This window comes from Schistocerca serialis, chromosome 3 (assembly GCF_023864345.2).
Source record: "Schistocerca serialis cubense isolate TAMUIC-IGC-003099 chromosome 3, iqSchSeri2.2, whole genome shotgun sequence".
NCBI classification, from domain to species: Eukaryota; Metazoa; Arthropoda; class Insecta; order Orthoptera; family Acrididae; genus Schistocerca; species Schistocerca serialis.
In genome coordinates, this window is record NC_064640.1 from 975,811,825 (window position 1) to 975,838,600 (window position 26,776).

The window sequence follows — 26,776 nt, forward strand, 5'->3', positions numbered from 1 at the left end:
GTATTATGTTATGCTGCAAATATGTGACTGATACTTATCAATGGACAGCATGATCACATACAATTCAAAATTGGACAAAAGTCCCTGTCATTTGAGTGTCCTCAGAACAGTAGGTGAACCTCCTGTGCAGTTCTTTACACTGCTACTAATATCTTCAAAGATCCAAAAATTCATCCCTTTATGGTTGTCTAAACATGCATTTCATTATCTTGTTCCTGATTATGGAATTTTTTTATTAGTGTTAAAGTGAAATCTGTGTACACAATAATTTACCTTATATGTAGTTCTCTAGGTAAGTGTGCAAATACTTTCATTGTGGAGGATACTAAATTATCAGACTACTACATAAAAACTCTTAAAATGATCTGCACCCAAATGTCATGGGGGAGGTGGCAGAGATGACACTTTTAGAGGTTTCACCACTTTCATTACTCAGCAAAGTGGTAATCTCCACACTGGCACCACCAATGTGTTTATGCCCCAGAAACCGGGGGTGGGGGGTGTAATACTCATGTACACAACAATATTCATAAAAGTGCAGCACTATCACCACATTTACAAGCAACACAATTTCCAGAAGACTGAAGTCTTAATTTTGAAATCTGAATGTGATGTTTGCTGTTGTGTTTGCATGTTAGGCTTGAATCTATTTTGCTAGTATGATCAACTATTAGTTTCAGAGTGTCACTTGTCTTAACACAACCAGATTATGTAAATCTGCTGTTCAGATTCAGTGAAGTTAAACTGTCAGGAAGGTGGTAGTCTTGTCCATGTGAGACTGCTTTATTACTCCCAATAGATCACACATTATTAACAATAATTGTGAAGTGGACATTGGTTGAACATTATTGTAATCAAATATTGTGGACACTTACAGTGGCTAGAAATATTTTGAATGGGTAATAGAAATTTCACATGACGCTCTAGAGCAGGTGTAGTCAACCTTTTTTACCTATTGCCCTCTTTTGTATCTCCATTAGTAGTAAAATTTTCTAACAGTCATAGATTCCAAAGTAATAATTTAGGAATAACTTTACTTTATAAAATTTATAAAGCAGAGTTACAGCAAGTTAAAGCATATAATCATAATTACTTAAATGCAACATGGAAATGAAGTCCTATGCTTCTTAAGAGACCACTGCCGTATTAGGCAAGGTCCTAATGGAAGTGCTTTGCCATTGCTTTCCTCTGATCTTAATGGGGATGGATGATGATGATGATACCCACTCATTTTGGGGCAGGTGAAAATTCCCGGACCCCATGCTCAGGAAGGGAGAATGCTACCATGAGTGGCGGACAATTACTTAAATATTTTGTCAAAATATTACAAAAAACTAATGAAAATGTTTTTACAATGCCCACCACTCACCATGAAAGCTGAAATCCCCCAGGGACCAGGTTGACTACCACTGTGCTAGAGCACTAAAATTAGTAGTGCTGTTGCAAGCAGTGGTGTAGTGTAGGAGGTTAAAGACTTATTTGTGACAAGCCAGACCGTGTTGGCTCAGAGTCCCTGAAAGTACCTTGAAATGTTAACTTTTAATTCATCGGAATCTCTTAATTATTGTTATTCGATTAATTGTATTTATTTCTAATCATTTGACTCATAACTTTAATCACTGTATTAACTTTTTCATTTGCCACCTACCTTATAGTTGGCTTCAAAAAGTCAAGTCCACCTCTTGTATTGTTCTATCACCAGCAAATGACTGCAGACAAAAGCATTTGCCAGTTAAGAAACTGGGGGTGTAATGGGTTACAAATTAGCCTGATATGATTGTCACAAATTACTTTCATTAAATTAGAAAAAAATTCAGCATTTGTTTATCTTGTTTCATCAAAGAAAGAAAAATGTGATCTTCCTCCAAGAAAAGACTGCATGGTACATTTCTGAGTGATAGTCTGATAAGTGAATCCTTAATGGCACCCATGTCACAACCTGCACGCACAACAGTTAAACACCAACTGGCACTTTCATTTGAAAATACTCTTCACCCACTTACTTTGCCAACATTTATTTAGGGCATAATGTGTGTGAATCCATTTCATGTAATTAAACTGTCTCCTTTGGTCTTCCGTAAAAACTTTTTTTTTTTTTTTTTGCGACTGTCCTCATTCACACACATTTTGGCAGCTCTTAAAACTAAATCCAGCTGTGTAGTTTTCAGAAAATTCGTTTGTTGTTCATAACTGTGTAGAAATTGCTGCCTGATAATACATTACCCACATCATCAATGGCATCCTTATTGTGAGCACTTTTTTTCCGACAGAATTCTGAAGTACACTCATTGGCTTTGTGTCCTCCTCCAATTTGCAAATCATCTACTTGCTCACCTTTAAGATTTTTCTGTCGCCTTCACCACCGGTGCCATAAATCCCCTACATTTTCTCAACGAATTTACCCACATTAACCGAAAACTGTCCCACCTGCCCACAAAGGCATTTTCTGCACTTGCATTACTTTAATTGGAGTGGGACTGTACCTAGTCATGCGACCAAGTGGATTCCTGCTACAGCTGCATCACCACTTCGCCTTGTTGGGCAATACATCACATGCGGTGTTGCTCAATGTGTAGTATATCCATCATCTGGCTCAGAAGAGCAGGTGTAAATAGCTTGATACATGGAGTTACAGTATCCAGTACAGACACTCTGGATTCCAAGATTGCACAGCTGAACATTTTCTGAAAGAATAGCTTGAGCAAAACATTAAAATAGAATTTTGTAAGACTTGATATCATTACAAGACTGTACACTTACTGTGAAATTTTACATAGACACTCACCTGGTAATTCCCTATTGTGAAATTTTTCTTTAGGACCCTCAAATGGTATCAATTAATATTGCTGAGTCATTGTAATGCCTGTAAACATTGTGAAACTACAGGGGTTCCATGACTGTCTGTCTCCCATGCTGCTCAGTGCAGGTCAAACATTTAGTGTAACTCTGAACAATATAGATTACATCAATCACTGCCTTTTTTTCGCTTCATATTATGTTACTCATAATGCATTGTAACCACACTTACCATACTGAAAGCTCTGTATGGCAGAAGTGAAGTAATAACTGAATAATAGGACAGCACTACAGAATCACAAAGTCAAGTCTTATGAGATTATTCATGATTTATTTAAAGAACACAGTACATGAGATGGTTCACTGTCACAAAGTATCCCAGTGAAGTACAAGTTAGAAGTGATACTTGTTTCCAAAATGCATAATGCAATATCTGATGGACTCTTGGCAGATACAGTAATCCTTGAAAGGTGGTGCAAGAGTTTCTGCCAATAAATCCAAGACCTTGATGTACTCTGAAAGCGCATGGGGAATTTTTCCATTTTTTGCTAACTGCTGTGCTCTACAGTTCATATCATCTGTAGCCTAAAATTTAGACCAACAAATTATTAACAATAATTACATTGGTTGTGATGAGTACAATAATAGCAATATAATGGCATTATTTAACACAACATATGAGTAGTATGGTTGCTGCTTGCTGCCACACCCGTTGCCTGCAATGTTTTAATATGCATGTTACACAAAAATGGAAAAGCCTTTCCTATCTCACCCAAATGCCATTCCTTTTTTTTTCCATCATCTCCATACTACTACAATCAAGCAAAATGGGTCAGTGCATTCATATTTGGCTGGAATGATTCAAATCCTCACTTGGTCAAGTGGTTTCCCATGGTGTTTCATTAAAGCGGACACCTTTCTAAAACTGCTGATATCAGTAACATGTTAAACATACCACCTCTGCTTTTTTCTCCCCCTTCTGTCTTTTAAGGGTTGAGTTCCAACATTAAGTGGGTGATTTAATCAAAGTTTGCACAATAAACAAGATTGGTTTTATCACTTTAATTTGATTAGTACTTCTTCCAAACCACTTACATGTTGTAGGATGATTTCCTAGAGAATTAGTTAACACATTTCTTTGTGGAGAACCCCTAGTAGAAGTGATGTTGCATTGTACTTTTTTTTACTCATGGTATGGATGTACTGGAACAAAAGTATGCGTCATTTTAACAATTTTAGTTCCATGATAAACTTCAATTCCTGCATCCTGGCAACAGCAAGCAGCTCAATCAGGATAAGGAAACCAGTGTTCTTCCCAAAGGAACCATCATGTTCATAATTTCAAGAAACTGAAGTCTGTGTGGTCAAATGGGGATTGGAACCAAGCTGACCATGCTCTGTTTAAATAGAGCAGAAACCCATTCCATATACTGAAAATACACACAAATGGGAAGAGGTATACAACTATCTGCAATATGAATTAAAACATTTTAGAATTAATTCCAGTAGGAAGTCCCATAAGTGAAATGAAATAGATTAATGCAATCACAAGTGTTTCCTGCGAACACTGTAGGAAAGGAACTTGTGGCACTAGCTATCCTGCAAAAACCAGGAATGTCACAGCCAAGGGAGGTATGCAATTGGACCAGCAGCTGTTTCTTCAAGTTAAACTTTATCTCTCACTATTAACACAGTATCCTGTGATGGTGGCTTTCTGGAAATTCTGAGAGTTGTACTGTTTTGAGTTTTGTTGTTTCAAATCACATTGAGATTGTGCTTCAGAAACAACTGGTTGTGGATAAGAACACTTGCTGATTTAGGGAATCTTTGATGGATGCTGGGGCTCCTGCTGTGCTTCCCACTGCACGATTATGAGTATTTGTCGCATTAACTGTGGATTCATCAACACAAAAATATTATATACAAATAAATATACACCCATATTTGAACACACATGTACTTAATCAGTACAGTATATGCAGGCTATTTTCCCCACTTTCATGGCAGTGACACAGTGGGGGTGATAAGTGCTAATAACTTGCAGAACTTTTGATAAAACACCTACATCACTGCTGCACAGTGACAATTTTGTAGGAGTCCTGTTTTAACTAGGAATTTAAAACTTTGCATTTTCAAAAAAGGCTGCTGTCTTGTCTACTCTGTGTTCCAGAGTACAGTAATAATGAAGTATGGTGGAACATAAACAAGCACTGGTGCCATACAGTGGCAATTTCAATATTTCCTTTAAATGTGCCAACACAGTGTGTGAGTCTATGACCTAAAGCTCCATAACCAGTGTTTACTTACAGAGCCATATACAATAATGACTGTTGCCTTAACAAAGACTCTGAGTAAATTGTGGAACTGTTTCTTTAACTTTGACAGCAACCCTTACCACCTTTCTGATACAAACAATGAGTTATATTCTTAGGTCTTTTTACATTACAGGAGAAGGAAAGGAAAAAAAAACTGGATCTAGCTAATCTGTCATTCCCACACTTTATGACAACTTTCTGTTCAGGTATTTCATACAGTTATATCCCTCCTCCTCCTCCCCCCCCCCCTTTTTCTTTTAAGTAGTCTGATTTATCTGCCAGGATCGCTAAATTAAAACTGCAATCAAATATGGGAAAAATGGGTGTCAGGAGCAGCACCTGACATTTGCTAAGAAAGGAAATGGTTGACTTCATACTTCATTCTTGAAGAGCACTAAGGGCCTAAATTGTGGAAGAGATAGCTAGACATGCCAGAAAGGATGTCAACAATTAAGTAAATACAAAACTTACTTGATTAAATAATGACACCTAAGTAGGCATCTTTGGTGTGCAACCCAGCCCGTATGGTGAATATTATGAATTTGTACCCTTCCTTGAGATGCTGGTAGGTTATAAGACCTGGTGTTTTTCCTACACATCACATTAACTTCACAATATTCAAACTGAAGGTAAGGGAAGACTTGGTTTGATGAGAATTACAATACTGATCTATTTTCGTAAGTTGTGGAATGCAGCCTATATGCTTCAGTGCTCTGGGTGTGAACTCAGCCTGAGGGAGTATATCAGAAAGTACAGTTAAGAAAAGAAAGGGCCACTTGTCAAAAGAGAATTTCTTTAATCTGAGGGTAATAGACATTGTGCAAACAGTGCAGTGATCACTGCCATTGGTTTCTATCTTCAAACTGGATACAATACAATGTGTACACCCCTTTTCCACTACCAGTTACCAAGTAGACCAGGGCTTAACAAGTGGCCGGTTTTGAGCGCGAGTACTCGTGTCTGCTCAGGCACGTGCTCGCGAGCAGGTGCAAGGTCGCGGAGTAGGGAGGGAGGGGAAATGCGCGCACACCTATGAATAGGAACGCAGCGTGCCTATTGAATTCGCGCCAACTGTGTAACGTTAAAAGTACTATGATCAGCTCTAACAGTCACTTCGCTGGTTAAGAATCATGTCAAGTCACCGTTGTGTAACCCCAACCATGCTTTCGCAGTTCAACCCCCATTGGGAGGAATTGTATCTGTTTACAGAAAAAGATGGTGTTTCAAAATGTTTAGTATGTCACAAAATGCTGAATTCTTTTACGAAATTTAATTTGCAGCGACATTATATGTCGTACCACGCAAAAGACTACGGAAGTGGAAAATGTGATGGACCAGATTGTGCACAGGAAGTTATTAAACTTAAAAGGAAGCTATCCGAAGAAGACCTGGACGACGAAGAAAAATCAACTGAGGCAGATCTCAGAGTGAGTTACAAAATTGCTTTGCTTTTAGTAAAATCCCTGCTCCCCATCACTGATGGCAATTTAATAAAAGAATGTTTGGTAGTTGCCGCGGAACATTTGTGTCCATCTCAAGTTGAACAGTTTCGGATTGTGCCATTATCTAACATGACCATTATGCGTTGCATACAGGACATGGCAGACGACGTCCAGAGCCAGCTTGCAAATATCCTTAAAGATTTTATGGCGTATTCTCTATCTCTGGACGAAAGTGTTGATATCACAGGAACAGCGCAGCTTACCATATTTATTAGAGGTGTTAATAGAGATCTTCAGGTGAGGGAGGAGCTCCTCGATGTAGTAGCCATGAAGAACACTACAACCGGAAGTGATATTTTAAGTAGTGTTGAAGAAAGTGTTGAAAATATAAGATTGTCGAGGAACTCTTTAGTTTCAGTGTCTACAGACGGTGCACCAGCAATGACAGGGAAAAAATCAGGTTTCGTCTCGCTGTTGAAGGAGAAAATGCAAAAACTGACCGTGCCGAATGAAACAAGGGGCGTTCACTGGCTGATCCACCAGGAAAACTTGTGTGCAAAGAGTATCACTCTAAAAAATGTGATGAGTGTTGTTTTTCATACAACCAATTATATAAGGAAGCATGGGCTACAACACAGGCAATTTAAAAGCTCTCTTGAGTATGTAGAAAGCCAGTATGGTAGCCTGCCTTATTACAGCGAGGTCCGCTGGCTTAGTCGTGGCAAATTATTAAATCGATTTTTTTGCCTATTAGATGAGATAAATATGTTCATGGAAATGTGATCTCGCATTCTTAGCAGATTTAATTAGCCATCTGAATGCTTTGAACATTTCACTACAAGGTAAAGATCTGCTAATTACTCATTTCATAGATCGAATAAGAGCTTTTAAAATGAAACTGACACTTTGGGTGAGTCAGCTGGAAACAGGAAATCTAGCTCATTTTCCTGCATTATCATCCATGCAAGATGTTCACAAAGACGTGAACGTTATTCACATGCCCTTAAGAAAGAATTTGATCAACACTTTCAAGATCTGACAGCATTAGACAGTGATTTTGATCTGTTCTCCTCTCCATATTCAGCGAATATTGAAGAGATTCGTCCTGAGCTGCAACTAGAAATTATTGACCTGCAGTGTGACAGAGAATACAGAGACAAATTTCAGAACAAGAAAAACATTTTCGAATTTTACAGAAGCTTCCCTCAGGATAGATCTCCTCGTTTGCACAAACTGGCGGCTACAATAATATCAATGATCGGTTCCACGTACGTTTGTGAACAACTGTTCTCTGCAATGAAATGTAACAAGACGCGCCTGAGAAACGCATTGTCTGATCGAAATTTAAACTGCACGCTGTGCCTACGAGAACCCCACACTTCAGTGACACCTTTTATTGTGTAACAGTTCACAAATTAATACGAATGTAGAGGCATACACTAAGCTAATAAAATTATGTGGCTCGTGTACATTCTCCTTCATTTGTTTCATTTGTCGCAGTAATAATTCGTGAGTGATATCCCTGCAGGTGGCCGTGGATTTACATTGCCTGGCGGCAGCTGTTGTGTGCCCCACGTGACTCTCCCCACTCTCCGCTCTGGTCCGGTAGTGGGGCTAGCGTGCTCGCGCTGCTCCGTGCTCGCGCCTTGCTGCTCACAGCTTGCTCCGCGAGCACGTATGTTGTGAAGCCCTGAAGTAGACTATCATCTGGGATTACTTATATTTGAAGAACATACTCAATGATGTATGTTGATCCTGACTTCATTGTAATTCATTCCACTGGAAACAGTAATTATAAACAGTTATATCAAGTGACATGGTTTTGCAGAGACCACTACTAGTTATGAAATTTGTTGACTGTTCATATTATTTAATAAATCAACATATTCTGAGGTATAGATCTCATCTTTGTGCTATAAAGCAATACACACATTTTACAAAAGTGCATATAGATCTTAAGGTCGTTCTTTTCATTATTGACATGTACTGCAGTTATCCTGAGGAGAAAGGAGGATAACCTAGTATTGGGGACTTATTTCACTTTGTATGTTGGTCCGCTGTTCGCATAAAATTTTTTAAATATTCACCCGCTTTGTTCCTATGAAATGGCTGTCTCCCTTAATCTTGTTAACCACATAGCTTGTTTCAATTTAACTGTCAGTATGTTTATCCTGGCGATGTCCATCGTGTGCAATGTCTCCTGCTCATCTTGCTGTTGCACCTCTGATGTTGACTGACAAAATATTCAACGGTATTCAAACCTTAAGGATGAAAATAACTTCTGCATTGTGTGTCACTGCCAAGTAACATATCTAAATGAAACTTTAACCATATGTAGAAAGAACTGCTGTAGTATAGAAGGTAACTGAAACAAATATGCACTGAAATGAACAGAAACGTCACTTTTAATCAATGACAAAAATTACATTGAAGTCATTGTGATTCATAATGGTCCCCTGGACATACAAAAAAGCAGGACATGTTTTTTAACTGGTTGTGTGGCCACTATGGATGGCAATGTGTGCTCTGCAACATGCTCCCCTGCTGGCCACGAGGTTGCTAAGGCTTTCTTGTAGTAGGCTGTTCCATACCTCCACTAGCATGGTTGACAATTGCTGGACGGTAGTTGGTGCGTGGGGACACACTACAATACATCTCCTCAATGCATCCCACACATGCTCGATGGGATTTAAGTTGGGGGAATGGACAACGCCAATCCATTTGGCAAATATCCTCTAATTCCATGAGTTCCTCCACCTGCACTGTGCAATGTGGTTGCACACTGTCATCCATAAAAATGAAATCAGGGTCGAATGTACCCCTGAAAAAGACACACATGGGAAAGCAGTATAGTGTAACAATAATGTTGACCAATGAGTGTACCATATTCAAATATTTGGAGGTTAGTACACCCGTGCAACATTACGCTTGCCCACACCATAACACATGGACCACCAAAACAATCATGATCATGGGTACATTGTGTATTCCCACCTTCTGTCATGCAACATTATGCCTTCCCACACCATAACACTTGGACCACCAAAACTATCATTTTTGGCAATATTCCTGGGTGCATTACATGCCCTTGTATTGTGAGAGGTAGGAACATACAACGCAACCAGGAAGATTGTCGAACATGATCATTTTAATAGTCCAGATTTTATGGTGTGTTGAGGCATAATGTTGTATGGCAAAAGGTGGGAACGCACAATGTACCCAAGAACACCGTCGAACATGACCGTTCCAGTGATCTAGGTGTTATGGTGCGGGGAGGCATAATATGGTTTGGGTAGCTGACCTCCAAATCTTTTAACACTGAGCAATACATTTTATTGTGACACTGAACTCCTTCCGTGTTAATATTTTCAGCGGTGCATTTGGCACTGACTTCATTTTTATGGATGACGAAGTGCAACTGCTTCTAGCAGCCCAGACCAATGACCATTTAGCTATTGTGAACTGTGTTGGTGGAGAAATGGAACACCCTACTACAAAAACTCTTACCAACCTAGTGGCCACCATGAGAGTACATTGCAAAGCAGCATTGCTATTCATGGTGATCACCCCTATTAAGAACGATGTCCCACTGTTTGTAATGTCCAGGGGACCATATGAAGAATCACAGTGAGTACAGTGAACTTACATTCTTTGAACAAAAGTGTCATTTCTGATTGTTGCATTGTGTTTTTCTTGCTGTTACCTAATGTACTATACTGTCAAAGTTCTTTCTATGTATGGGGTCAAATTTCATGGAGTTTTCTATTTTAACAGTATGGAATTGAAGAAATGTGAGACCTTGAGGTCTGTAATTTTGTTTAGGACTTTATTTCCATTTCTTCCAAGGTATCAATTTTCCAGCTTTTCTCTTAAGTATGTAGTACTTTAAGATCATTGTCTATTGCAACACTGTGTCTTATGAGGGATGGTCAATATTCAGGTATATGACAGGAACAGCCATATCTACATCCATACTCAGCAAGCCACCAGGCAGTGTGTGGCGGAGGGTACTTTGAGTACCTCTATCGGTTCTCCTTTCTATTACAGTCTTGTATTGTTCGTGGAAAGAAAGATTGTCGGTATGCCTCTGTGTGGGCTCTAATCTCTCTGATTTTATCCTCATGGTCTCTTCACAAGATATACGTAGGAGGGAGCAATATACTGCTTGACTCCTCGGTGAAGGTATGTTCTCGAAACTTCAACAAAAGCCCGTACCGAGCTACTGAGCATCTTTCCTGCAAAGTCTTCCACTGGAGTTTATCTATCATCTACGTAACGCTTTCGCGATTACCAAATGATCCTGTAACAAAGCGCACTGCTCTCCGTTGGATCTTCTCTATCTCTTCTATCAACCCTATCTGGTACGGAACCCCCACTGATGAGCAATATTCAAACAGTGGGTGAACAAGTGTACTGTAACCTACTTCCTTTGTTTTCAGATTGCATTTCCTTAGGACTCTTCCAATGAATCTCAGTCTGGCATCTGCTTTATCGACGATCAACTTTATATGATCATTCCATTTTAAATCACTCCTAATGCCTACTCCCCGATAATTTATGGAATTAACTGCTTCCAGTTGCTGACCTGCTATTTTGTAGCTAAATGATAAAGGATCTTTCTTTCTATGTATTCGCAGCACATTACACTTGTCTACATTGAGATTCAATTGCCATTCCCTGCACCATGCGTCAATTTGTTGCAGATCCTCCTGCATTTCAGTACAATTTTCCATTGTTATAAACTCTCAATATATCACAGCATCATCTGCAAAAAGCCTCAGTGAACTTCCAATGTCATCCACAAGGCCATTTATATATAATGCGAATAGCAATGGTCCTACGACACTGAAATCACTCTTACTTCGGAACACTTCTCTCCATTGAGAATGACATCCTGCATTCTGTTATCTAGGAACTCTTCAATCCAACCACACAATTGGTCTGATAGTCCATATGCTCTTACTTTGTTCATTAGACGACTGTGGGGAACTGTATCGAACGCCTTGTGGAAGTCAAGAACACGGCATCAACCTGGGAACCCGTGTCTATGGCCCTCTGAGTCTCGTGGACGAAAAGTGCGAGCTGGGTTTCACACAACCGTCTTTTTCGAAACCCATGCTGATTCCTACAGAGTAGATTTCTAGTCTCCAGAAAAGTCATTATACTTGAACATAATACGTGTTCCAAAATTCTACAACTGATCGACGTTAGAGATATAGGTCTATAGTTCTGCACATCTGTTCGACGTCCCTTCTTGAAAACGGGGATGACCTGTGCCCTTTTCCAATCCTTTGGAACGCTTCTCTCTTCTAGAGACCTACGGTACACCGCTGCAAGAAGGGGGGCAAGTTCCTTCGCATACTCTGTGTAAAATCGAACTGGTATCCCATCAGGTCCAGCGGCCTTTCCTCTTTTGAGCGATTTTAATTGTTTCTCTATCCCTCTGTCATCTATTTCGATATGTAACATTTTGTCATCTGTGCGATAATCTAGAGAGGGAACTACAATGCAATCTTTTCATTTGAAGGAGAAAAAAAAAGAGTCTAGCAAAAATGACTCTAAAAAACATACCTTAATAGCTATGTAGCCTAGTCAACAAAAACCAAAAAAGGTGCATTAGGGGGAAAAATTGTGTACTCACAAATTTTTGCGCAGTGTTAGGAGGGAGTATTATGCACAACATACTAAAAATACTGGCCAGTGAGGTGTGAGTGTTGGGGTGGGAATGGGTTCGAAGGTCACTTATTTAAGTTTTCCTCAGATAACTAGAAAGCTGCGGCTCTTAGTGAAAGTGTTTCCCAATACAAAATTACTACAAAAATGTCCTATTCATTTTTTCTCTAGGACTGGCAGTTTCCACCTTTCATGGGATGGAGAAATCATAAATTATTAAAAATATTGTTTGAACAGTATAAAATAAATGTTTAATCTTTGAATTATGTGGGGTAAAAACGAATACTAAATGTGTGTACCATATCTAAGTGCAGTAGAGCTGTATTAAGGAATATATTGTGTTCTGGGTGGTGTAACAGCATGAAGGTGGAGGGTAGAAGCACAAGGAAATGTAGGCCACCAGAATGTTATCATGTACTTCTCTTCCTTCAAAGACCTGCAGACTGAAGAGTGAGCAGGTGATTCTTCACTCTATCTACTCCACTACATCACAAGAAGCAACTACAGGGTGTTTCGCAAAGTTATACGGTCACTCCACAGTGTGCCTTGTTGCATATCACTGACGACGCAGTGTGCAGACCTGCCCTGGGAGTGTTTATTTTGCACAAAATGCATTAACACTACAGGGAATGCAGATATAAGTTACTAATAACACTAACACAGGTAACACATATGGAAGAATCTACATAAATCTCTGCACAGAGTTATATACTGTTGGCAAAGTATTTGGGTCTCAGTCATCCTGTACAACAGCTGTTGTGTTCTTTGGGAAAAGGCAACTTCCCCCCACGATAAGTGCTGCTTGCTTTTCAGTTTACAAACAAACTACACCTCCCCACCATTTCTTGTCCGGTTCTCTTGTGAGTGCAGATAAAATAACCTCAGTGAGCTCATGTTTATATGGTGGAGTTATGTTCAGTTTATTGAGTGAATGCTTATTTGCAGTTGTTATATGAGCTGCTATGTAAAATACATTCCTGTGTGTTTAATTTGGATGTGGCACCTTGTTGCTGTCTATTGTTGACAGCATACTGTAAAGCCGTGTAATTGTGTTTTAGTCATATGGTGAATCAAGTTACTGCACTTCTCTCACCATTAATTGTGTTACTGGTAGACTGCACAAATATTTTCCATTTGGGAATTGCTGGCACTTTTCGAGTGGGTTACATTGAGTGGAGCCACTTACCACATGTCCAGTTATCTTCTAACACGATTGTGAATATTTCTGATGGAATGGGACTGATCGTGTTCAAGCCTGGAACAGTTATCTGTTGTAATGCACTATATGACTTATGTTCAAATAGCTGAAGTTGTTATGCCTGGAAAAGGCACTTCATTCTAGTAACCACTTGACAGCTCCAGCTGTTGAGCTTTTCTACATAATAGCTCACTTAAAAAATGCTAGTAAGTACTCACTTAATAAACTAATAACAACTCCGCTATATGAACACAAGATCAATGAAGTTATTTTATCTACTCACATTAGAGAGCTGGACAAGAAAATGCTGGGGAGGTATAGTCTGTCTGTAAACTGAAAAGTGAGCAACGCTCTTGGTGGGGGAAGTTGCCTTTCCTGGAAAAAACACTTAGCTGCCATACAGGATGACTAGGAATCAAATTCTGCTCTAGCAGTGTAGAACTGTGTGCTGAGGTTTACCTGTCTTAGTGTCATTAATAACTCATATCTGCATTCCATCTAGTGTCAACACATTTTGTGCAAAATAAGACACTCCCTGGGCATGTCTGCACACTGCATCACCAGTGATTCATACGGCACACTGTGAAGTGCACATGTAACTTTGTGAAACGCCCTGTAGTTGCTTCTTGTGACGTAATGGAGTAAAGAGTAGGGAACCACCTCCTCACTCTTCAATTCGCAGACCCGTGAAGGAGTGACATGCGTGACCACATTCTGGTGGCCTCCCTTTGTTCACGCTTCACAACCACATCCTCCACCCGCTTACATGCCCAGAACACAATTTATTGCTTCATATGGCTCTACTGCACTTTAATGTGGCACATTAATTTTATACTGTTAAAGCAATTTGTACTGGGAAACATTTTCACTAGACACCGTGGGTTTCAAGTTACTCATGGAAAACATAAAAAGTGACCTTTATATCTGCACCCACCCCAATGCTCACGCCGTACCAGTCATGCTGACTGGACTAATGAAAACTACTTGACGATTTTTTCCTTGGAATTTTTCTTTGCTGACTGGACTAATGAAAACTACTTTATCTTCAATACTGTGAAACAAATCCTTCTACTACAAGCTCTTCGATTTTCATATTTTACGAGGGGGTAGTATGGACCAAAACAAGGAAAAAAGTCCAGTAATGGCTACTGTGAAACACATCACCTCTACTGGAGAAGTTTTCATAGCCCTTACTAGACTTTTTTTTGCTCTGAATGATCATTTCTTTCGTATCCTGGAATAATGACTATTCCCCCTGGCACACCCTGTATGTTGACTTGTTGGTTTTGTCAAGTCTGGAACAGCCAATGTGTTTTTTTTAAAACGGGTTTTAAAATTTCAGTCCATGTGGCCAATGTAGTATTTGGTGCAACGGTTGCATGTTATGTTATAAATTCCTGATTTGCTCAGTTTATCAGCTAGTTGTGAGTTTCTTCCTTAAGTTGTTATTGGTGGCCAAAGTGATCCTGATATCTGTGTTCTTAAACAGGCTATATGGTGAGTAGCAACTTTCCTTCTCATAATATTGTTACATTCCATCCTGGATTTTCCAAGTAACAATGGCTATCATGTGCGTGAGATAGATGAACTTTCACAACACATAACAGAAAGCAAACAAACTGACATAGCCTCCACCTGTAACACACAAAATTTAAGTATATAACTATACCATATGTAGGAGTCATTTTAGACAAAATAGCCACTACCAAGAACTTATAGAAGAAACTGGCACATGAAACCTCTCAACCAACTGAGAAACTGAGTAAATCAGGCATTTATAAAGTAATATGCAGTCACTGTTGACAATCTTAAAGTATTACATCCTTTAAAGGAAAGCTGGCAAATGGACATCTTGGAGAAAACGGAAATATTCATCCATGGCTAAAACTTAAAAATAAAGATGCTAAATGAAATTACAGAGTTCAAGAACCCACATTCCTTCATGAACTTCAATTCAACACTGTTAAAAAGGAAAAATGTGTAAAAATTAAGAATGTATATGAATCTGTGATCCAGCAATGTCTTCATAATACTTTAAATATTTTTATACTGTCATTTTTAACATTAAATTATCACAGTGTCTCTTATTGCAATATATTTTGTTGACCAATATCAGAGATGTGACAGCAAGATGTGCAGAAGACAGTGCAAGTGATAGACAACACCAGGACTGACATATCGATAGTTAAATCGAAACAAGCTTTGTTTTGACCACCCTGTTTTACTCCACAGAGAGTTGGTTGTATGTCATGTTTTAAGTATCCTTTGCAAGTTTATTAACAGTAGGTAGCAAGATCTGAGGAGCGACAGCATGGAGGTACCTGAACACACCACAAGAAGACAGCCGCTCCATATAAACAAAGTTAGCGAGTACTTAAAATGTTTTATGTGAAAAGCAGACTAACATACAATGTGAATATTTCCTCATATTAAGTTATCCTTCTTTCCCTCCACAGGGTGACCGCAGTATGTGACAACATTGTACAGAACAACTTTAATATCTATGTGTACTTTTGTTAAATATGTTTGCATTGCTTTATAGCCTGAAGAAGAGTTTATACCTCAAAACTTATTGGTTCCTTAAATAATGTGAGTAGTCAACAAATTCTGTGACTGTTAGCAGTCTCTGAAACACCTTTTCGTATTTTTGAAACCATCACAGTCGATCGACAGTCGATATGGTTTCAGTTGATTAACAGTCAATATAGCTTTAAAGTAAGTTGTACCATGCATGGCATGTACTGTGCTGATCCAAAACTACGACAGGAGACTGAAAACTATAAATACAAGGAGTCTAATGTACTAAACACCAGTAGAAATTTGTATTAATAAACTCAGCACTAAATCAAGATTAATAAATGATGAAATGACAACTCCTAATATTTTCTTGCTTCAATGGCGTGGCTATCCATTTAATCTGGAGTTAACAATAAAAAATGTGGATAAAACTAATGAGCAACTTAATTAGGGAAACCTACTTAAGTACTATGTAGCATCCACTTTCGTCCTGATGATGACAGCAATGCATCACTGTGCAGACTTCGAGGCATCCAAAGTTGTTGGGGAGACATCTTGACCAATGATCAATCAACCACCGTCCAACACTCACATAGATTTGAGCAAACTATATCCATGAAACATGCATCAACCTTAATTGCATCTCAAATTAGCTCAGTAGACTTGAGTTAATGTTTGAAGGAGCATGATAGGAAGGGAGGGGATCATATGGACACCAAGTGTTCTTCAAATCATTCAGAAAGTCAGAAGTGTGTGGTGTGGTGTATTGTCATGCCTGTAGTGTGCTACAGGTGAACAAATTGATGTACATGATAACATCACAGGTTCTTGTGTTGTTCTCTAGTGAGAGACACTAGAGAGACAATGACAGTCACATGTCTGTCTGTAAATGACACGCAAGTAGGGCTTATTACTGGGAAAGTGGCTTTTCCTGAAAGTATGCTACAAATGCCGTACAGGCAAATTTTCATTCCATCTAGCAGTGTAGTGCAGCATGTGGTGACTCATACAGAATCTTTTTAGATGTTTTCTTGCATTTGCAATATCAGCTACCAGCATTAATTAGTTCATTAATATTTTTGTCTGCATACATGTTTTACATAACTTTGAGGAAAAGCAAGCTGGCTTGAAATACTTTCACAGCAGCTATGCTGTACAGTGATGAAAACTCCATCAACACCCATATACTGATTCTCAAGTTATACGCTTAAAAATTTTGAGATGTGAGAATTGTCATTTTTAATGGATCCATCATATCTCTCAGTGGAAAATTCTTTTAAAAAACAAATAAATAAATAAAAATTAAAAATGGGACAGCCTAAATTATTTGCAATAATTTCACTAAATGGTGCTGAAAAGCCCAATTAAATATATCCAATCGTTAAGAAGACACTGTGCATTTGGATGGACAGGTATTATGTTCTATATGTTTAGTAGACAACATTTTTCCATGCTTTGGGGGTCCAATAGTGGTGCTCCTTCATCCATAGTAATCTCAATGTGCTGCGAAAGAAATACATGAATGAGGTGGTATAGCTGCTCATCAGCATATAACTGTCAAGTAATCTGATATGCTGTAGCCTATCTGTTGTTGACAGTGACCGTCGTCATACACGATGTAGTAAACCAACCTAATAATAAGGTCAGAGCAGGATAGGGGAAACCTAATTGAATAAATTTTCCAAATACCAATAGGTTAGAAGTGCATCATTGTGGAACTATGATCATAAAACTACAGTCATGCAGTGACAAGTGCATCGAGTTGGTTGCAAAAATTTCTGAGACAGTGACAATCGTTCGCAATGTCAGGAATTTTTGAGAGGATGTGTCAATCATTTCTTCAATTATGTCAACTTTGCACTTACGTTGGGAACAGAGATTTTGAGAATTTGTTGTAAAAATGTGATCTGCGAAAAAATATATTAAAAATTTAATTTCTATTTGCACTTTCACTGATGTCATATTTTACGCTTACTAATATGCTGTAATTGTTATAATAAAGTTTCATTCAAGCTCTCTGTCCATCAGCAAAATTTAAAACATGTTGCCTTTAAATTTTGTTATCAATAACATTTCACCTTATAGTAGAGTCCGCACAGGATACGGTGGCCAACACGCAGTGACCAATTTTTGTCCAAACAGCTGGGCAATTTCACTCATTTGTTTGGAAGGGGAGGCTAACACTGTTCACCCACTTTCAGCACGTCTTCAACATACTGCAATGACAGAATCGATGCACACACCCTGCAATCTTTTTCAAACGATTTACCACAAACTATTCATTTCATTAATGGTCCTAGTTATTGTAATTTTTGCACTTACGCAATACACTGCATGAAATTCGAAATTAAAACTAAGGGTCACTGTGAGTTTGCATTTTGTGCATATTACACAACATTTTACTGTATATGAAATTCAATTAACATAGTGAATCTTTCTTTAGCCTTGGATGGAAGTCTGTATTTATCACAAATCTCCAGAAAACTGATCTGATATAGCACACTCAGTTGCGATCGCACACACAAGTGACAGAGCAAAAATGAAATATCCACAACATTCCTCACATTTCATAAACAATTTGAGATATCAAAATGATATTTTGGAAAATTATAGCATTCGAAAAGGAAAGTGTTTTGGCATGTGGTCATTATTCAATACCTTATTATCTACCATGTTATTCCACTAATTACAGACTTTTTTGATGAAAGAGTGTAATTTTTAAGGGCCATCTGTTGCTGGTGGAATGAGAAATGCTGTGGGTTTTAGAACAGTACAAGGGAAGTCATTAAATGTTTATTTTTGTACCAAGGATGTGCTTTTTCATAAGCTATTGCCCTTACTTTTCCTCAGTTACTCACTTAATAAACCACGGTTTCAGACTTCTCTTGTGACTACATTTGCACAACATGTTAGTGAGGTGACACTGTGTAAACTCCACTGTGTTTTGTCAGAAGAAGCAAATTTTAACATGGCAACAAGAGAAATGTAGGTTTTATGCCAAATTTGCCACTCATGACGCCTCTCTGAAAGTTACAAATGGTAAACAAGCAAGTCAAAAGTAAATTACTGCTTTTGTTGCAATTTCAGTGGAATTCTTTCTAAATACTAACCAAATCAGAGGTAACAGTAGATCTTTTTGAATGGTCACCATCCAAGTGTTGGCATGGAGGGGCTCCACTTAATATTTTTTAAAAATTGTGAGCATACACTTCAGTTTAGAATGGCACTTCCCCTCCAGCACTTGGCATGCCCTGCCAACTGTGCATCTACTGGCCATGTTATTCTGCATGTACTCTACCACATGTTGCCCACCTTAATGTAGGGCTGTTTCTTGTTAAGAAGTTAATAGCAGTATAGTACTTTCAGAGTAGCTGATCTGATATTCAAGCTTCACCCTGTAAACATAACAAAGTTCACGTCTAACGTAACCAGCAATGTATAGGAATTTAATCATTGTCGATTAGGTGTTATTTCAAGGCCCTAACTTCTTGACAGCGCACTTCCAATCTCTGGTTATTTGGAAAATTTTACTAAATTCAACATCTCCTACCCTGCTCTATCACGTTTTTCTCCGACCTGTATTGCTACCCTGGTAGTCGACTCCTGTAACGACTGCTTTCTCTAAGCTAAGGTACTTGTGGTACATCCTTAACACAATGGCATGTGAAAAATTGGTGATTACAGGACACCTATGTTGAGCAGCCACAGTCAGACTGAGTGTCACGGTGATAGTCATCTTAGGGCCTGACAACATCCCAGTCATGTGATGTGGCAAACTATTTCATTCACTGTGATGTCAGGAGGCATCATGCTTCAACAGCAACTATCTATAATTCTCGTGAGTGTATTCTGCAAGCATCACTCTTAACTATAGCTAGGAAGACTCCAAATGAAGACTGGTGATCTACAGCACAAAGATACTCATTTTCTAATATTATAAGAAACACAAATATAACAAAAATCCAATCAGTATTTTACTTATATTATTCTCTTTATGTGAATGAACCATTGAAACACTCTTTGAAACACATTTCGTGCAAGAGGGCAGAGTCGTACTGAAAATGTTACAACTACATATATTTACGGTTACTATAATACGTTTTGTACATCAATTACTATCAAAACCGTGAAAGAATATTATCCCTACAACAAAATAGATTGTAGATTTAATGATTAAAAATTACATGTAAGAGAGATGTATAAGCAAATCGAAAGTATATATTTGTACCCATTTCTCTTGTTTGACAGTTTCAATATTCCTACATGATTTTTGTTTCCAACATTCGAGCAGAATTCTAGGACATCTTAACATAACTTTTACATATTTATTACATACCTGTAGTGCTTTAAGGCCCTTAAGAATGTTTGTGTAGCCTTTGCATTCAGTACATTGTACGAAACAATGCTCTATTGATGTCGGAACACACACTACATTGTTGCAGTTTGTACCGGCGTCACATCTGAACCTCAGAACAGTCGAGTCCATCTCTACGAAAGTTGGCCAGTCCTCAATGCAAGGAATGCATTTACATTCAAACCAATACTGATCTTTCAGAATATTCTGCCTTTCTTCCTTGTGTACTTGCACAAAATTTGGGCCATAATTTTCAGAAACCATTTCACCTAGGTGAAGTGTTCTTACTGTACGCACAGCAACACTTGTGCCGTGGAAATACCTGAAGAAAAAAAAAAGAGCCAAACCTTTGACAATTTTACGAAACCGTGAGAGTTCTCATTTACTTTATGCACATACTACTTACAACAGGGAAAGCATTATTACAAAGGAGTCATATATGGTTTAGAGTAGAAATTGACATTAGTTATTTCTTCACACCAAATATTTTATGAAATACTACCTCCTTTGATTAAAGACGTGATGCTGATTCAGATTTTAAAAATGGATCCTACTAAAACTTCACACCAAAAATTTGCTACAGGATCCACAATATTGGCTACAGAGAAAAATTATGCCCTGGTAATGTTTTCAGAGTACAAGTACATTTCAACATGCCTGGCTGCCCCTGAGTGAGTTGTGTGATAACATCTCAGCCTTTGGAGTGAAAGGTAAACCCAGTAATGTATAATTGGTAGTACAGATGGCAAATGAAAGATTTATTGGAAGGATTCTGGGAAAGTGTGGTCAATCTTTCGAGGATATTGCATATGTGATGGCAGTTAAACCATTCTAAAGTTCTGCTCCACTGTTTGAAATTCATATCAAGTAGTTATGGCAGCATACATCAAATGTATTAACAGATGTGTTGTAAATAGCTGGTAGAGACCAAACTAAAATGTAAGAGATATTGAGAGAATGTACATGGAAATATTTTAGACCAAATGTGACATTACCCTCACAAAACACTGTCATGGAAATTTCGGGACCTGGTACCTGGTATTTGAGGCAGACTGTTTAAAAGTGCAGCTGCTTCCATCATATATCTTTCACAGGAACCATGAGAATAGAGATTATGGTGTGCACAAAGCATCATATTTGTTTATTTCCTCATTCCATGTGCAAATAGAATAGGACAGAATGTTTAATATAGGTACTAAGTACTCTCCACCATGCACTCAAGTGCTTGTGGAGCGTGTATGGACATATATATAACAACAGATGCTGTCAGAAATTTCTGTCAATCATACAGCTGTTGAGTAAAACTTCAGTAAATAGTATTAGGATAATATTGAAATTTTAAACAATGAGCTCACTACACACTTATTTGGAAACTAGCATACAGAGTGAGGGTACTGTTTTTAGGAGGACTTACTGAAACAACTTTCCATCACCATAGAAAACCACCACATCAATCTGCTCCTTTAGTACTACACTTCTAGTGGCTTAATATTACTTTGTAATATAAGTCATCACAGCCCACATTCTCAGAGTGCAGCTACCCTCCTGTGCTTGTGATTGTTGTGATATGGCTGGTGATGGATGTTTCACTGCCAGGCCAAGCCACAGCATCAGGCATAAGGCTCTGCTGTGCCCACCAGCAGCCTCATGGCAGCTAACAAATTAATTCTAAGATCTTAAACTGGTGATGTAACTGAGAAAAGTATACTTTTTTTTACTTTTTATATTACCTTTAGAAATTACAACAGTAATAACTAACAAACAATTTAGGATTTCCAACTAAGTTCTCAATTCAATTACACTGTATATGTTAACACTAACTTGAAATTTTGGAGCCAATAATCAATAACAGCTACCCTCCACTGTTTACTCACACCAGACAGATGTAGATGACTTTCAAAGAATTAAACACTTTCTTGCCACTATCATTCAGCATATTACTGGCACAGTAAAAAGTGTGGATATTCTGCTGCCTTTCTATCACTTAATGTAAATCAATTGACATCTTGCAGATAACAGTAATATTAATCTCTATATAACTGAGAAGCTGTGAAGATATAATGCCTCTCAAAAGCAACATAACACATGCTGCTATTTTCAAGGCACATGAGAGCACTTTGGGAGTTACAGAGGAATTCCTTGTTTTCTTTCCTCCAAAATCATTGGTGGGGGCATCAACTATGCAGTAGAAACTATTAGCTTTGGTCATTTTTGCAAAAGCTAAATTGCACTGCATAATATGTTATGTTAAGTCAGCAAAGTTGGATATCAAGTGGAAAGGTTTTGTCTGCCATAATGTAATCATAACAAAGTCTATCCATACCCAGCTCCTGACTGAAAAGGACAGTAATGTCATAAATATGGTATACTTTTGTATAATTTATTCCTGTTCGATATGGCTCAAATGGCTCTACGCACTATGGGACTTAACTTCAGAGGTCATCAGTCCCCTAGACTTAGAACTACTTAAACCTAACTAATCTAAGGACATCACACACATCCATGCCCGAGGCAGGATTTGAACCTGCGACCGTAGCAGCCGCATGGTTCTGTACTGAAGTGCCAGAACCGCTCGGCCACCATGGCTGGCCATGTTTGATATGTTGACAAAATTAATACTATTCAAATTGAGTCTGATGATAAAAAACAAACCAATGTTTGTGAAAGTAGCTGTCCAAATGTATCCAGTCAGATAATGTAGAGAATGGTGTACCAGCAACAAGCAGAGATGGCTTCACACAGACCTGTCAGTGATCCCTCATGTGACTGCAGAGGTCAGTGTTACACCAAGCTCAGCCAATGAAGCACCATCAATTCAAATGGGAATGGAAATGTGATAGTACATGTCATGTACATAGTACATTGTCAATGTGAAAGGGCATAATATTAGTGAGTGAGTTTGACTGGAGTAGAATAATCGGTCTACGGAAAACGTGTTTGTCGTACCACGACATTTTAGCCCATACAATGAATGGTAAATCCCAGAAAATTAAAATAGTCAGTTATACAATATTGTTTCTCCAATGATGATATATAAATTATTTTCTTAACTCACACTGATTACTCCTTTTTCATTCCTTCTTTCACCTTGAATTTTAGTTTCATATAAACTATTTTTAAATGTGGTAAAACTAGTAACAGGGTCCTTTATCTATGGTATTTGAAATACTGCTAGTCTCACCACTCTTAAATAAATGACATGCAGTCCTCAACAGTCAACTGGAGAGGAATGGGAAATCTGTTATGTTTTACAAGCATTGAGAACAAGGTACGGTCTGGACAACACTGCATAACACAATTATGTCAATCCATTGCAGTCGCTTAGTTTTCAACATCCTACTGATTCTAATCAATTAACAAGGTTAGTTGCACTTATTCTGTTAAATGTCATTGCATCGTGCAGCCATAAATAAGCTGTGGAATCTTGAAAGGTCAGAAAGTGCAGCTCCATGCTATGTTGATAACCATTCCTATGTGTAATTTGGTAACAATATTATGAAGTAACACAAACAGGTTTAACAAAGTTACAGTACAGCAACAAATTCTATGTACATCAATATAGTGCAATTAGAATTGCACAAGTGTGCACTTTTGACCGTGTTATTGTTATGGAAATACCTTCCACACAGTATAGCTGGTGCACTTTGAACACGATGACTCCATATTCACACAGAAAAGTAAATTAGCATGTGTACTGCATTAAGTGGCACATTTGCTGTCATTACCTTTTATGTTACAACAAAACTTTGATAGTTGGCATTATAATACAACAAACGTGAGGGGCACGGAGCTAGAAGCCATCGTGGAGCTCAATCTATATGTATACAATCAATCACAGACCTTACCTACCACCCAAAATAGGTCATGCACATACCCTAATATTGAGCTTTCTCTTTTTACAACACTCTCACTTGCTGGTTGGTATGGAACAGGATAATCACTCAGAACCTCTCAACAAATGATATGATGTGTTACAGTGTGCTTTCAAAGGATAATTGTTGTGCAACCATATTTCTGCACAAAATTTTATTTAAAAAAAAAAAAGTTTAAAACTTACACCTACAACACGTCAAAATATCATCAAAAAGAGCCAATAAGGTGACATTTCAGTTCTAAATGCCATTACAAAGTGTGTATCAATAATCAAACACAATGGCAGCAGGTACTATATGGAGAGAGTAGTAACGAATTAGTCATCTGAATAAATATGGGATGCAGGTTATATCTAAGTGGTTCACACAGACTGTAGAAGAACATCTCTGCTCAACCAGTAGAGAGAATGGAAACATGTATTAATATGATTAACCATTAAAAAGCAAAAGTTGGAGTGTTATGTAAGAAATGATTTGGCCGAGTCCCCTACAGGTCTCCTAATGGTGAAAACAGACAAACAATTGACTGCTTTCTATGAAAAGCTTATGATACTCTTGTACATCCTGCTGCCATACAATTGAATGCACAGGATGACAAGGAATATTACAGACAATCTGGGCTTCAAAATGAATCTAGTGGTGCCATTGCGGTCTGCCTACTTTCAGACCTGGTAAGCCACTTTCATTTCAATGCACACTGGTCTGATTGGCTAACTTCAATGTTAATTAACTCAGAAACAGCACAACATATTGATTTTTTTTTCTTAACACATATTTCTCAGCACAACCTACTCTGCAACACTCTTACAAGCTTTTCAGACTGTTTCTGACCACCCTGTATATAAAGATATAAAGGACTTACAACATAAGGAAACCTGTGGTAGAGGAACATAAATTTTCATGTAACTCCCTAATTATTTATGAGAATATTGTTAAAAGTAGGTTCACAGGTCTACCGAAATCTGGTGAGGTAACAAGTATACCAAAAGGGGAGGGCAATAAAACGTTATTGGTTAATCTGTCTGTCAACATTTACCACGGTAGTGGAGAAATAGAACACTGGTAGAAGAGTAATATGTATGATTAATTCACAGTCTGACTTTGGAAAAGCCGTGTCTACAGAGGCTGCAATTAACAAAAATATATGTTGTCTTCAGTCCAGAGACTGGTTTGATGCAGCTCTCCATGCTACTCTATCCTGTGCAAGCCTCATCATCTCCGAATAACTACTACCCCTCTGAATCTGCTTACTATATTCATCTCTGTCTTCCTCTGCAATTTTTACCCCCCCCCCCCCCCCCCCCCGCACTTCCTTCCAGTACTAAAATTGGTGACGCATTGATGTCTCAGAATCTGTCCTGATTTTTAGTCAGGTTGTACCACAAATTTGTCTTTCCCCAATTCTCTTCAGTAGCTCCTCGTTAGTTACATGGTCTACCCATCTAATCTTCAGCAATCTTCTGTAGCACCACATTTCAAAAGCCTCTATTATCTTCTTGTCTGTATCGTCTATGTTTTACTTCTATACTTGGCTACACTCCATCCACATACTTTCAGAAAGGACTTCCTGACACTTATACCTATACTCGATGTAAACAAATTTCTCTTCTTCAGAAATGCTTTTCTTGCCACTGCCAGTCTACATTTTATATCCTCCCTACTTCAACCATCATCAGTTATTCATTTACATTCCATTATCCTCATTTTGCTTTTGTTGATGTTCATCTTATATCCTCCTTTCGAGATACTGTCCATTTCGTTCAACTGCTCTTCAAAGTCATTTGCTGTCTCTGACAATTAAAATGTCATCAGCAAACTTCAAAGTTTTTATTTCTTCTCCCTGGATTTTAATTCCTACTTCAAATTTTTCTTTTGTTTCCTTTATGCATGCTAAATATACAGATTGAATAACATCAGGGATAGGCTACAAACCCTGTCTCACTCCCTTCTCAACCAATGCTTCCCTTTCCAGACCCTCAACCATCTGGTTTCTGTACAAATTGTAAATAGCCTTTAACTCCCTGTATTTTACCCCTGATATCTTTAGAATTTGAAAGAGAGTATTCCAGTCAACATTCTCTACGTCTACAAATGCTATAAACGTAGCTTTGTTTTTCCTTAACCTATCTCCTATCAGAAGTTTCAACATTCTCTACGTCTACAAATGCTATAAACGTAGCTTTGTTTTTCCTTAACCTATCTCCTATGAGAAGTTTTATGGTCAGTATTCCCTTGTGTGTTCCTATATTTCTCCGAAATCCAAACTGATCCTCCCCAAGGTCAGCCTCTACCAGTTTCTCCATTCTTCTGTAAAGGATTCGTGCTAGTATTTTGCAGCTGTGACTAATTAAACTAATAGTTTGGTAATTTTCACACCTGTCAGCACCTGCTTTCTTTGGATTTAGGATTATTATACTTTTCTTGAAGTCTGTGGGTAATTCGCCTCTCTCATACATCTTGCTGATGAGATGGAAGAGTTTTGTAATGGTTGGCTCTCCCAAGGCTAACAGTAGCTCTAACAGAATGTTGTCAACTCTCTGGGCCTTGTTTTGACTTCTTTGCAAAGTATCATATCCCCCTTCTTTGACTCAAGTCTTTCAGTGCTCTGT

At 38.2% G+C, this 26,776-nt stretch overlaps 1 protein-coding gene across 1 annotated transcript in view; it reads right to left on the bottom strand.

Annotated features, from left to right (window-relative positions):
• Positions 1-3,107: 3,107 nt before the first annotated feature.
• Positions 3,108-26,776, bottom strand: part of LOC126471411 (SET and MYND domain-containing protein 4-like) — a 134,423-nt gene continuing 110,754 nt past the window's right edge. The window contains exons 8-9 of the mRNA XM_050099544.1: positions 20,278-20,617; positions 3,108-3,381 (exon numbers count right to left, since the gene is read on the bottom strand). Of these exons, the coding sequence (XP_049955501.1) occupies positions 3,190-3,381; positions 20,278-20,617 (532 nt within the window). The 3' untranslated portion in view covers positions 3,108-3,189. The remainder of the gene's footprint in view (positions 3,382-20,277; positions 20,618-26,776) is intronic.